The 12,629-nt window shown below is 42.3% G+C and overlaps 1 protein-coding gene across 1 annotated transcript in view; it reads left to right on the plus strand.

The window, feature by feature from the left end:
• Positions 1 to 254: 254 nt before the first annotated feature.
• LOC111572306 (protein unc-13 homolog A-like) overlaps positions 255 to 12,629 on the plus strand; it is a 35,493-nt gene continuing 23,118 nt past the window's right edge. Inside the window, exons 1-9 of the mRNA XM_023275908.3 lie at positions 255 to 609; positions 5,266 to 5,295; positions 5,536 to 5,635; positions 7,758 to 7,875; positions 8,033 to 8,156; positions 8,834 to 8,904; positions 9,132 to 9,186; positions 9,603 to 9,632; positions 11,025 to 11,238. Of these exons, the coding sequence (XP_023131676.2) occupies positions 588 to 609; positions 5,266 to 5,295; positions 5,536 to 5,635; positions 7,758 to 7,875; positions 8,033 to 8,156; positions 8,834 to 8,904; positions 9,132 to 9,186; positions 9,603 to 9,632; positions 11,025 to 11,238 (764 nt within the window). The 5' untranslated portion in view covers positions 255 to 587. The remainder of the gene's footprint in view (positions 610 to 5,265; positions 5,296 to 5,535; positions 5,636 to 7,757; positions 7,876 to 8,032; positions 8,157 to 8,833; positions 8,905 to 9,131; positions 9,187 to 9,602; positions 9,633 to 11,024; positions 11,239 to 12,629) is intronic.

Here is a 12,629-nt window from a genome sequence, read left to right on the forward strand (position 1 = left end):
TCTAATTAGGAATCCATAGATATTGGTATTAGTTTGGTAGGTATGGGAAACTTTTCTAAAACGCTGTGAAACATTGAATGAACTTCTTGGTCGCCATGTTGTTCATTGAACACAGTGCACCGGGCAGGACGGTATCAGTAATAATTCAGCTCCATCCATCCCGGCTCCGGTGCCTCCGTTAACCCCCTCCCCCCCACTTCCTCCTCCTCCTTCATCTCTCCGCCTGCTACTCATCAAGCAGCCGTGACGTCACGGCGGCGCGCGGCGCGGGGGAGCTGTGTCCTCGCGCGGAGGCTGCTGCTGCTGAAACAAGATGGCTGAGCGCGCAGGAGGAGCAGCGGAGGAGAGCTGAGGCAATGCAGAGGAGGAGGCACCGGGGGACGAGGAAGACACTCCGGCCGACAGCGAGCAAACAGCCCCGCAGAGAAACACACCGAGCGCTCCCTGACATGCCGCTGGCCCGTTTCCGCCGCCGTTTAGGGCTCGACTGTTTGAGTTTTTCGTAGTCAAGAGACCAACGGACGGACCAAACAAATCACGGAGCTCTCAGTAGAGGACAGCCGGGGACGCTCACGCCGCTATCAGAGATGTCCCTGCTGTGTGTGGGAGGTAAGAGAGGGAAATTACCGAGGGAGACACGAAAACCCCCTGCGTGTGTTGTTTTCGCTGTTAATTCGGGTTTCACTTGCTGGTAACTGCAGCAGCTGTGGGTGACAGGAGCCTGCGGGCTATCAGCTCCGTGGAAAAGTGTGTATGTGTGTAGCCCGGGCAGCGCAGGGTTTGTGCTGAATAGTCATTAAATCACCCAGTAGCTCTGCTCGGCTTCACTGAAACAACAACACGTTCACACCGTGGCTGGGGGACACTTTGTTTCTGCTGAATGACACGTTTGTTCAATTTACAGTTTGACCTCAAGCCAACATGTCTTTAATTGTCCCCAGACACTGTCAGCTATTAGTCGTGACCGTTAGCTAAAACAAACACGAACAGGCTGTTTCTATAAATGTCTAAATGGAGGAGGAGAACTGCTGTTTGCACTCCTGGATGGCACTGTTGCGGTTACTGTGTGTATATGTGTGTGCATCATCCACTCTGTTCATTCATGCGTGGGCAGTCTGAGGAGGAGGAGGACGAGGAAAAGCCCCTGCTGGTGTTGCCGCTGCCGCACCGCTTGCCGCTGCCGCCTCCTCTCTGCCGCTCCGCCGTACCGTGATGAGGGAATACTGGCAAGCTGCTGGAGATGCGCGTCACTTTTCCGCGTTTTCCCTGAAGCGATGCGTCACCTCCTCCCAGCAGACTCCCAGAAAGCACCTGATGCTGGCACTGTTGCCTTTCAGGGCGATGAATAAGCATCATCTGCCGTGATTGCTCATAACCGCTTCCAGCTTCATATCCAGGGCGCGGTAAACGGGGGAGCACGACCCAGGTTTAGAGAGACGCACCGTGTGTGCAGTCTGAACGTTTTTAGGTTTTTGTTGCACAGATAGCGGCCGAATCAGCAAAAATGGGGGGAAAAAAAGCACTAGCTCAAAGCACCGAGACAGTTTTGTGTGAAGTCAAACCAGGACAAGCGGGGATAGCTGCATTCACTAGTTGTTCACTTGAAGGATTTAAGGCAGAGTATTTATTAGGAAGTGTCTGTCAGAAATCTTATTGTGGCCATTACTAATTCTTGTGGTAATTATTAACAAGTCTGCACATTAATTGTTTTGCTAGAAGATGTCAGAAAATGGTGAAACATTCCAATTAGAACTGAGGGTGTTTTTTTTCCTACTAGTGCATGAGTCATACCAAAGAAAATTGATGGGCAGCTATTTGATAAAATCGTTGTTTAAAGAGCAGCTTGCAGGCTGATTATTTGTACTTGTACTTGATATTTCTTGTAAATGATTGTTTGAAACATTAGCGTATGATTTGATATGTTATACGAGACAGGCAGACAGAAATTTAGATTACAAAGTAGGTATTTTGAGCAGTGCCCTTAAAGAGCAACATCCAGGTTGGTGATCCAAATGAATTGCCGTGAAGAAACTAGAATTTTGAAAAAAATATGTCCGTATGTGGTCTACAGTTTCTTGCACATCTGTCTGCTTTCAGTCTTGAGGATTTGCTGCAGGACAGCTGGCGAGACAACACAAGACATTTGAAGGTGTTATCTTGAGCTTCAGAATATTATGATGAGAAAATTATATTCTGATATTTTCTTTTAGATCAAACACCAATAGACTGTTTTCATGATAGACTTGAAGGTGAAATTAATGATGGTACTGTTCCGTTAAGTGTAACCAGCATGCAAAAGATTAGGCATGTAATATCCCCATCATTAATACTCCAGTGCTTTCCCTGCTGTGACAAGTCAAGTTGTCTGCTGTAAAAAAAAAAAATGGAGTGGATAAAACTGCAGCGTATTTGATACTTTTGCTTGATAATGACTTTTCACAGCAATTATGTAATCCCCTGACTAACCCAATCTCTTAAACTAATGAAGGACGAGGCTGTATATGCATAGATGTTTGAACAGTAGACATTTGTCGTAGTTGGAGTAGTGGCAATGTTAGGACGAAAGGAAAGTTAAGGGGCTTTTAAAGTCACCTTTTATACGTCAGATCTATTATGGATGCTGCCCCATCTCACCCCATCCCGCCAGGTCCACCCACTGCTTGTCCCTGCTCTGAGTCAGTCCCAGGTGTCATTAAGACCCCGAGCGTTATTCATTCATAAACACTGGCTGCGACTGTCAGTGCTGTAGACTACGAGACTTGGCAGAGAGCCCTCTTTCTGTTCCGGTTACATCATTCATGCTTACCTGACTGGAGCTATTTCTGGCCTCCACAGTACTTTGTGGCTCTTGAATAGACAGCATTTCTTTGGCGCATCTGCCGACAAAGCAGAATTCAGACACAGATACAGATTAGCTCTGAAAAACTGGGCTTCTTTTCCTGCAGATATCCAACACACTTTGAAATCCAGTTTTCTCCCCGTCCTGATTTGGGCACTAAATCAAGGAGTGTAATGTCTCTGTCAGCAGTTGCAATGGCTGCTGCAGGTCTCCATGTATATGTGATCCTTCAGAATAAGGTGCTGTCTGTCTGAATCATGTCATCCCTCATTTTGTCTTTGGATGGCTGAACTCGGCTCACCCACTCCCTGTTTTATATTCCCTGACAGTTCAAGTTGAAGGGTTTGCTTGATTCCCTGTCAAGTTTCTGTTTTCTTGGCAATTAACTTAGTTCCCATAAGTCAGGCTCTGCTGTGTCAGAGGTACTTCCTGAATGAAATTTCTGCTCAAATGGAGAAAAAAAAAAACCTTGATACTGGGCTGCACAAAATTTACTGCTCAGTCCTTCAGATTGTGCTCCGTATCCTCTGATTAAAGAAAGCCAAAACCCGTTTTGATTTGTTATATCCTTGTTAACAAGATGGTGATGGATCGATATAGCTTTGACCTCATTTCTTGAATCCAAGCTCTTCACCCATAACCTACATTTCAGCCAATTGATTCAGTGTTACAGCGCCTAGGAGGCTTATTTATGAGTCACAGCCATATAAAGTACATGTACAGTATGTGTATGTTGGGGGTTGTCTTGTCTGCTTAGATGCATGCAGTTGTGATAAAATGTTGTTTGTAGTGTTTCGGGTATTTGTCATCATAACTCAGCCTGTCAGAGAGATTTATGATTGTGTGCTATCATTAAGCTTCAGCTTTCTGCCACTGAAAATCCAATTCCCTTTCTATTGATTCTCCTCATGTACTGTTATATTTCCAGGACTGTGTTAGTGTTGACATTAAAACACAGCAAGAATCAAACTCTGATATGGCCTGTCTAAACAATGTAAAGGACTGAGACTGTTGAGTGTCAGAGCAGAACATGGACCTTATTGTAAAGACGCAAACATACAACATAACATATATGTGTTTACATGTGTTTTTGTGTGTTGCACATGTTGAGCTGTTAAGGTTGCTGAGGTATAAATGGTAGCAGAGATTAATATTTTTTATCACTGCTGCAGGTGTATGTGAGTGAGCTACTGCATTTGAGTATGTGTGTATGTGTGTCTACTTGCTGATGTAACAGCATGGCACTTAAAGCTGCAGATTTAGCCTGAGTGTGTTTGTACTGTGCATGAAAGAAATATCAAGTAAGTGAGAAATAGAAACAAAAAGTGCCTTGCTGACTCAGGGCAATTTAGCTCTTCTTTTTGAGGTGGTTACTATGGTGACTGGTTTTGGTGTGGACAGTCTGTGGAGAATGTTGTGAGATAAGTCATCACATTTGTGAAGAGGTGAGAAATGTTTGGTTATATAATGTAGTGAGCCAAGTGCTTGCATTTTATTAATGCAAATGTGTGTAGGATGTGTACACACCTTTTAGTGTAGTGTGTGGATCTTCGGGAGTGTGTGCGTGTGCGCACGCATGCATGTGTTGAGGAGCGGTGGGTTGTGGAGCATTAAAAATGTATGTGTGAGTTACGTCAAAGCTGGTAAAAAGGCGCTGCAGAGAGAGAGCGTGTGCTTTAACTGTACACTCAAAATCCACTAAAAAACCAGACTGTGCTTGACAGTCCAAAGTGGCAGTTTCTCTTTAAATATTTGTACAATAAAGACATTCTAAATGCATTTAACATAATTTATCTCATACATTGAATGTGTTAAATTATAAATACTGAATAATTAAAAGTTTTATTTTTGCTTTTTCACCACATCTACCACTACGTGTGGATTCCCCGTTATTAAAAAATATGTCACTATTTATAAAAAAAGATATTCATCTGTGCATTGTAGCATCATTGTACTTGCATCAAGACATGCTGTAGTTGCTGTTTCTGCACTCCATGCTGGCAAAACACAGTGTGACACCCACGTTTTTTATGTACTGTGTTTCAATGTTTTGCAACTACACTCAGTGCCAACATGTCTGGATCTTATGGCAAATAAGGCAGAGCACTTAGTCCGGATCTATGTAATTGAAGTTTTGCTTTGCCTGAGTCAACACTCGTGTACTATATGAATATGTGCTCTACAACCTCTGCTTCTTTGTAGGGATTGGAAATTCTGTCTGTTTAATAAGATTCTACCAGTATGTAGAATTTCCTCTAGTTTCATGGTGCATAAGTTTAATTAAATTGTTTTAATGTATCACAAGCATCCTCTTGTTGTCCGTTTTGTTGTCCGTTTTCTGTGTGAAAGCCAGAACAGAGCACGCATGACCGTGAAAACATATGGCATTCCTGTATGTTACAATGTCCCTCTCTGTGTTTCCACAGTGAAGAAAGCCAAGCTGGATGGACCCCAAGGTAAGACCTAGGATCTGGGAAATAAGAGGAGGTACAGAGTGAGAGACTTACTGTTATGTGGCATAAATCTTTAAGCAGGACACATTGCATACTGCAGCCATGAATGGAAATGGAGTTATAGGAAGTTAGTTACTGTGAAGAAATGTAGAATTTATATTAACGGAGACTACAGTATTGTTTTCTAATGCAGATGTTTTTCAATGTGATGTATCTCTTTCTTCATCCCTTTCTCCTTAACAGAGAAGTTCAACACATATGTGACTCTAAAGGTACAAAATGTGAAGAGCACAACCATCGCTGTCAGGGGCAACTTGCCCAGCTGGGAGCAAGACTTCATGTTGTGAGTCCTTCATCATCTTCTGACAAAGCTCTCTCTTCTCTTTCAGCACTTTCCTCTCTTTCCACTGCATTCTCTTTTCATCCTGCCATTACACTCTCTACTTCAGCTGCTTGAGTGCTTTTGTGTTTTTTTTCCCTCCTGCTTTCTATCAGCCCTCCTCCCTCCCTCCCTCCCTCCCCCTCTTTTTCACTCCTCCATCCCAACTGCCCTTTATCCCTGCATTGTTTCACATAGCTCTTCCTCTCCGCCTCCAACAACTACCTCATGCTCTTTTTCATCTGCTCTCCCTCGATACTTTCTATCCCTCTCATCCTCATTCTCAACCTTGGCTCCCTACCAAGCCCTTCTTTCCCCGCCTTTGCTGCTTCCTCTAAACACAGCTCCGTGATCTTCATCTCTTAGCTCAGCCTCTTGTCCTCGTCTTCTCCCCATTTCACCCTTACTCCACCACCCCTCATATTCATTCTGTTCACTCCCTCTCCTCTTTATTCTGCTCTCTAGGCATCATCAGCTGTCATTTTTGTTTACTTTTAAAATTGTTTGTTTAAGCTTGTGTTTCAGTAAATTTTGAATGAAAGCTTGGTGCAATCAGTAAAATATTACACAACACAGTATTTGGTGTGCAGAGAAGACCCAGTGTGGGATTGACATTGTAGCAGCATATGGGCAATAAATGGTGCGAATCATTTAGCATGTGGGATGCAGCAGGCAGGATTACTGCGGAGCCCTGTGCATCTGTATGATGTTCGGAGGCGTTGAGCATTGTACTGGGGTTGCATCAGTGAAGCTGTCTTATGTAATGTTTGGACTGCAGAGAACGCCTCATGCCCTCCTTCAAACTGCCTTTAAATGACTGTGCCCCCTCAGTCACTGCCATGAATCAAACAGGCACTTTTCTTAAAAGGAATCACCACTGAGATGGGAAATCCACTCCCTCTATTTCTTAATTAAAGTTCCCACTTTGTCCCTCCAGGCATGCGATACAATCACCTCCTCCACTGCCTTCATCACACTCTTTTCCTCCCTCCTCTTATTCATCCCTCACTCTCTTTCTGTCTTTTTTTTCTTTCTGTCCTGCTTCCTGCTGTCTTGTAAATGCTTTATGTTAGATTCTCTCAGGCCTGCTTCCATAGAGACGTGCCATATTTGTCACAGTGAAGCACACAACTAATTACTGTGTATCCTGTGTGTTTAAGAGTGCTTGAGTGTGCTTAGTGGGGGGGAAAGTACTTAGATCCTTTACTTAAAACAAAAATACCAGAATGTGAAATGTGAAATTACTCCATTGTAAGTGAGAGTCCTCCATTCAATATTCAGCTTAACTAAAAGTACATAAGTAGAATGTCAAAATAAAAGTAAACATTATGCAGAAAAAGATTGTTAATACTGATGCAACAATGTGTAAGTATCCTGTATTTGATCAAAGTGGAGCTAATTCATAGTAAAGAGGTATGTCATTTGGTCCAGTGGTCCAGTCTGCATGTAGAGTTTCCACCAAAGGGCTGCATTATAAACTAGAAAAGCACTCGGAGAGCGCAGTACTCCGCCAAGGCTGCTCAGTTGTCTTATCATTTGAAATCTTTAAAAAAAAAAAATGTGGATCCAAACTATAAGCCGCATCGCTGCCAAAATCTAATCAGTTGGTCCTTGTTCTATTTCTGACCTTCCCCGAAAATTTCATCAAAATCCGTTTATCCATTTTTGAGTAATGTTGAGATGTTGAGAACTCATAGATACCTGAATTATACTGAAAAGACACAGGTTTTGTGGAAGGCATCTGGAGCCAAAATGTTTAGAAACCACTGGTTATGTCTTTATTGGTAGTTTGTATTTTGTCAACTTCACATATGTTCCTTTTTTCTGAAAAGTAACTATTAAATGATACTGTCAAATATAGTTAGTGAAACAAAAGTGACAGAATTTCTTTTGGAATATAGTGGAAAGTATAAAGTGACATCAAGTGGAAACAGTAAAGAAAATTACAAATGCATAAATTGACGAAGTCTGGTATATCAGTAAATTACCTCAGTTACTTTCCTCACTGTCTTTAAATATCTTTTCATCAATAACTTGTTTTCTTTCCTTTGATTTTGAACTTTTCTGCCTTTCTGTCTCTTTGCAGTGAAATTAACCGCCTGGACCTAGGTCTGACAGTAGAGGTATGGAACAAAGGGTTAATCTGGGACACCATGGTCGGCACTGTATGGATTCCCCTCCGTAGCATCCGGCAGTCAAATGAGGTTTGCCTTTAGTAACCACCACTTATAGTCTATCACTCTATACTAAGTTGTACTTAAGGACCTTGCAGTACAAGCAGTGTTGGTAGTTGGAATTGCCTTTATTATGCTATGTTGCTATCGTTTGTATGTCAGCTGCAAAACATCTTTATGTACACAGGAAGGTCCAGGGGAGTGGCTCACACTGGACTCTCAAGTCATCATGGCTGATAATGAGATCTGCGGCACCAAAGATCCCACTCTCCACCTGGTGCTGCTCGATACACGTTTCGAGCTGCCTCTAGGTGAGAGATCAATGCTCACGTCAGAATCAGAAACTGTCAATAGGTGGGAGAAGATGAAAATATGAAATATAGGATATCATCAGTCCTGTAGGCAAGGGGAAAATAGAGCAAATAAATTATGTCTGTCAGTATATTTTCACAGCAAACGGTGAAATATGAACACCAATAGTCTTTAACTGATTAAATAACCTGACCTACTTTTCAATGAAATGTTTGTCATATGAATGTGTGTCAGAAAGAGGACTGTTTGTGTCCTTTGCTTCTCAGTGATCAAGCTGTGCTCCTCTCAGCATTGATTAGGTGTCATTTTCATACTGTTTCCTCTTCCTCGAGTCGATATTGTACACCTGACTCCTTTATTTGTGGACCTGACCTATTTATAGGGGTTTAGCTTTAGGGCTGTAAGTTAAAAGGCTAGTTGTCAATGTCACTGTATTCAGATTGGGCCAAAGTATCTGCAGTTCTGTGTTAATAAAACATTCAGAACTGGGACAAATATTGTTTAAAAATGTGATGTCTTTGCATACTTTGTTGTCATTTGAGTTGAGTTTGGGACATAGAACAAAGCTGTTCTCAGGCAGACAGTTTTGTGAATAACTATTTTAGGTGCTTAGGTAGGTGGAGCTCCAGTTTTGGCAGTTTTTATCACCTGAGTTTGTGTGGCTGGTTGTTTTCAGATATCCCTGAGGATGAGGCACGGTACTGGGCTAAAAAACTGGAGCAGCTCAATGCCATGAGGGACCAAGATGTAAGCTGTCACCCTGTTTGATTTAGTATCCCAGCATATCTGTGTGTTGTAGGAACAAAGCAACATGATTAATTGTGCAAATATAGTACACATTAGAAGATTGAATCTAGCCACATTTTGTCCACCTCCTGTGCATAGGCATCAAATTTCAAATTTCCCTGTTAATTTGGAGCTAACTACTTTCGTCTGTGTGCATTTTTCATTTGTCCTCTTCCTTTTGGCTCCAGTATTCATACCAGGAGGAACAGGAACGTCCTCTCCGTGCACCAGGAACCCAGTGCTGTAAGTAACCGATCACTTTCTTGACAAACCAGCTTGTGCAGAACATGAGAGTTATGTGTTCAGCTGTTGAGATGTAATTAGACTGCTTTAGTTCCGCATGTGCATTATGTGTGTAACCACACATGGGTTACTGTGCGTTAGAGGGTAAAAGGGCCTGGATTGCTGCACTGTATGGGATCAATAGCGATATCCGATGTCTAGAGGCAAGCAGACTACTGGAACAGTCTGCAGAGATTGCTGAGCCAGCTGTCTGGAGCACCTGGGCAGACTTGGAGGCTCAGTGCTCACTCTGGGCTCTATTTCCATTCTCCAGCTCCATCTGGGAACTTTGAAGCATTAACGGTGTGAATGCATGTTTATGTTTTAATACCAACACAATTCATAATCATTACTGACACCCTCATGTTTCACTGCAGGTAACTGGAGTCTATGGGGAGATCAACAAAGTAAGTGCACAAACACCACATACTGTACATACACTCCAGTGTTTGAAGAGAGAACTCAATATTAGATTTGAAATGAAATGATGCATTTTTGGAGTGCTGACTTTGAGCTTCAGTGTTTAGTGTTTACTTAGAACATTGTAAGACTGCTTGTCTTGTCATTGTCCTTCTACACTTTTCAAAAAAATGGAGGAAATATCTTTTGTAGTGGTCACAACTTGAACAAAATGACACAAACAACAGCAGCATCTAGTTTTAGAGGCAGTTTCACTTGGTACTTGTAGATACTGATCAGATTGCAGCAGCTTTCAGTGGGACTGTTTCTTTGACCGAGACTGAAAAACAGCAAGGTCTGTGCATTATCCAGAATTGTTTCATTTCAAACCTACTCTTTGCAGCACAGTGTCACAATAATGAAATATTCTGCCAGTGTACTAATACACCTGAATTAAACTGTCCATACTGCACACAATACACTTGTAGTTCATAAACTGTATATATATATATACATACAGTATATGGGATGCATTTCTTGATGCAAAAAGTCGCCTATGTCCCTCTACGTCCCTGCCCGTTGCTTTCTCTCTTGTTGTGATTAGCAGATGGTCTTATGTAAGAGCCTGCCAGACTCACCCACACAACTGCAGCGATTCATCTCATCTCTGTTCACTGAGAGGATAAAAGAAAGAGCAGAGGGGTAATGATAGATTGATGAGCTGATGAAGTGACTGAGGGAGAGTGAAACGTATGGGGACATGGTTGAAGTGAGAAATCAAGTTCGATGCCTCTGATTAGTGTTTGCATGTCCAGACAGATGAAGATGAAGGTGTAAAAGAGGCAGCAGCTGCCTTTGTCAGTGACTTTCAGAGTGCGAATGATTATGATGGATAATGATGAATGATTAATTGATAGCTGGTTTCACTTTTGACTGCTTCAGCACTGTTAAAGTCTGCGATCACCTCCCTCTGGGATTTTAATCCTTGATCTATGGACACTGCAGGAGAGTAAAGCTTCTCGTCACTGAACAGAGCAGGTTCATGTTCAGCTATGATGAGACAGAGAGGGAAAGCGCTGATGATGTTCATCATATGTTTGATGTATGAATGCACTCTGAATGACCCATGTGGGTCTAACTGGGGTTCAGCAGTGGGATGCTGCCAGCACATCTATATTATCTCTAATTACCATAGTACTTAAAGATTAGTTCACTGCTGATTAGAGCCTTTTATCTCTGTGCCACATGCAAATGTGTCGATTGAGATCATCCATTTCATGGGATTTTTTCCTCTTTCTCCTCCCTTTTAGTTTTTTATTTGGTGCTACTTCACTTTGTGTACAAACCAAACAGCGAAATGTTTTTTTCTTAATGTCATGTCTGCATGTGCTTCTGTGTAGATGAAGACCCTGATAGTGCTGTGGATGACAGAGACAGCGACTATCGCAGTGAAACCAGTAACAGCATCCCCCCTCCATACTACAGCACATCCCAGCCCAACGCCTCGGTCCACCAGTATCCCATTAGCCACCAGCACCGCAGCTCCAGAAGTTTCTCATACCCACGATCTGACAACAGCCACGACCTCGACTACCACCATCAGAGAACTGTCAGGTTAGTACCTACTTCGGTGTAATTAGGACCGACAGTAATGCTTATGGCCATGAGCAACTTATTCCTTTGTTGTTTTTTATTTATTCATTTCTGTTAAGTTGTGAAAATTGCACATCACACTTTCCCAGAGCCCCTGGTGCCTTCAAAAGGGCCTCTGGTATCTCCCAACAAAAGTTCAACTGAGTTCATAGTGATTTTAATCTTCAACCCCAGCAGCAAGTTCTCACATTTGAGCTGGAACCTGTGAGCCTTTGGCATTTTTGCTTGATAAATGGCTTGATGTATGACTGTTCTAAAAGAACTAAATAGTATATATTTTTTGCAGATTAAAACTTTATCATTCAAGATGTTTTGCATGGCTTTAAAAATACATTAAGGTTATTATACATAAATAATCAGCTGATTCTGAGGGTGTCAGGTGGGAGGCAATGATAGATTTTTCACAGAATAACCCTTAGGTTAGTACTGGACTTTGTGTGCCACATTAATTGTGAGATTTTAGCTTACCTACAGGACTTTTTCCATAGCAGATATTTTGATCTTCCATACCAGGAAAAGCACAGGTGTCACTGACAGTGTGATTGTGGGGTAACATGCACAAAACCCTGGAACCAAAGCTGCTGAAAGGAATTCAGCACTGTAACAAGTAGAAACTGCTAAAAGGGCCTATTAAAGAATGAATACTGTTAATGAAATTCCACCATACTGTTGTTGAAGCCCTTCATTAGGTCATTCAGACCAAATGCTGTTTTTCTTTCAGAGTTGTTTACAATACTGTTACATTTTTGAGAGTTCATTGAAATATTTCTCACATACTGGGAATAAAAATATGCATTCATCCTCCTTTTGCTCAATGAATTATTCATCTGGCAATCTAATGGTCAGTACTATAAGATTAGCTGCTTGTGTGAGTGTATTGGACAGGGCAACCTCCTCATACCCCCGCCCATTCTTCTTCATCTCCTCCTCTCAGCTCGCTACACTCCCTCCCTCCCTCCCTCCCTCCCTCCACTATCTCTCCTTCTATTTAGTCTCTTGGCTCACCACTCCCTTCCTGTCTGTGCTATTTCCCTCTCCCCCATCCATTCCCCCTCTTCTCTGTGCCTCTATTCTGTTTTTAATAACCCCATTCATGAAGAAGCATAAATACTTTTCCCTGTTTGTTGTGTTTCTAGATGCTTGCTCTTTTTCTTTTGTCAGCTTTCTAGAGGCCTCTCACCTTTCTGTTCTGCTCTATTTCTTGCTACTTGTCTGTTAGTCTTGTATTCCCGGTGCTTTCCATTGATTAGCCATCGGCATTATTCCTGGCCGCCTTCAAGACATGTAGAAAAGGTGTTTCGTAGGGCTGTCCAATAGAGTACAAAGTGTACAGGCCATTACGGGTTATATAG

This window comes from Amphiprion ocellaris, chromosome 10 (genome assembly GCF_022539595.1).
Source record: "Amphiprion ocellaris isolate individual 3 ecotype Okinawa chromosome 10, ASM2253959v1, whole genome shotgun sequence".
In the NCBI taxonomy this organism is placed as follows: domain Eukaryota; kingdom Metazoa; phylum Chordata; class Actinopteri; family Pomacentridae; genus Amphiprion; species Amphiprion ocellaris.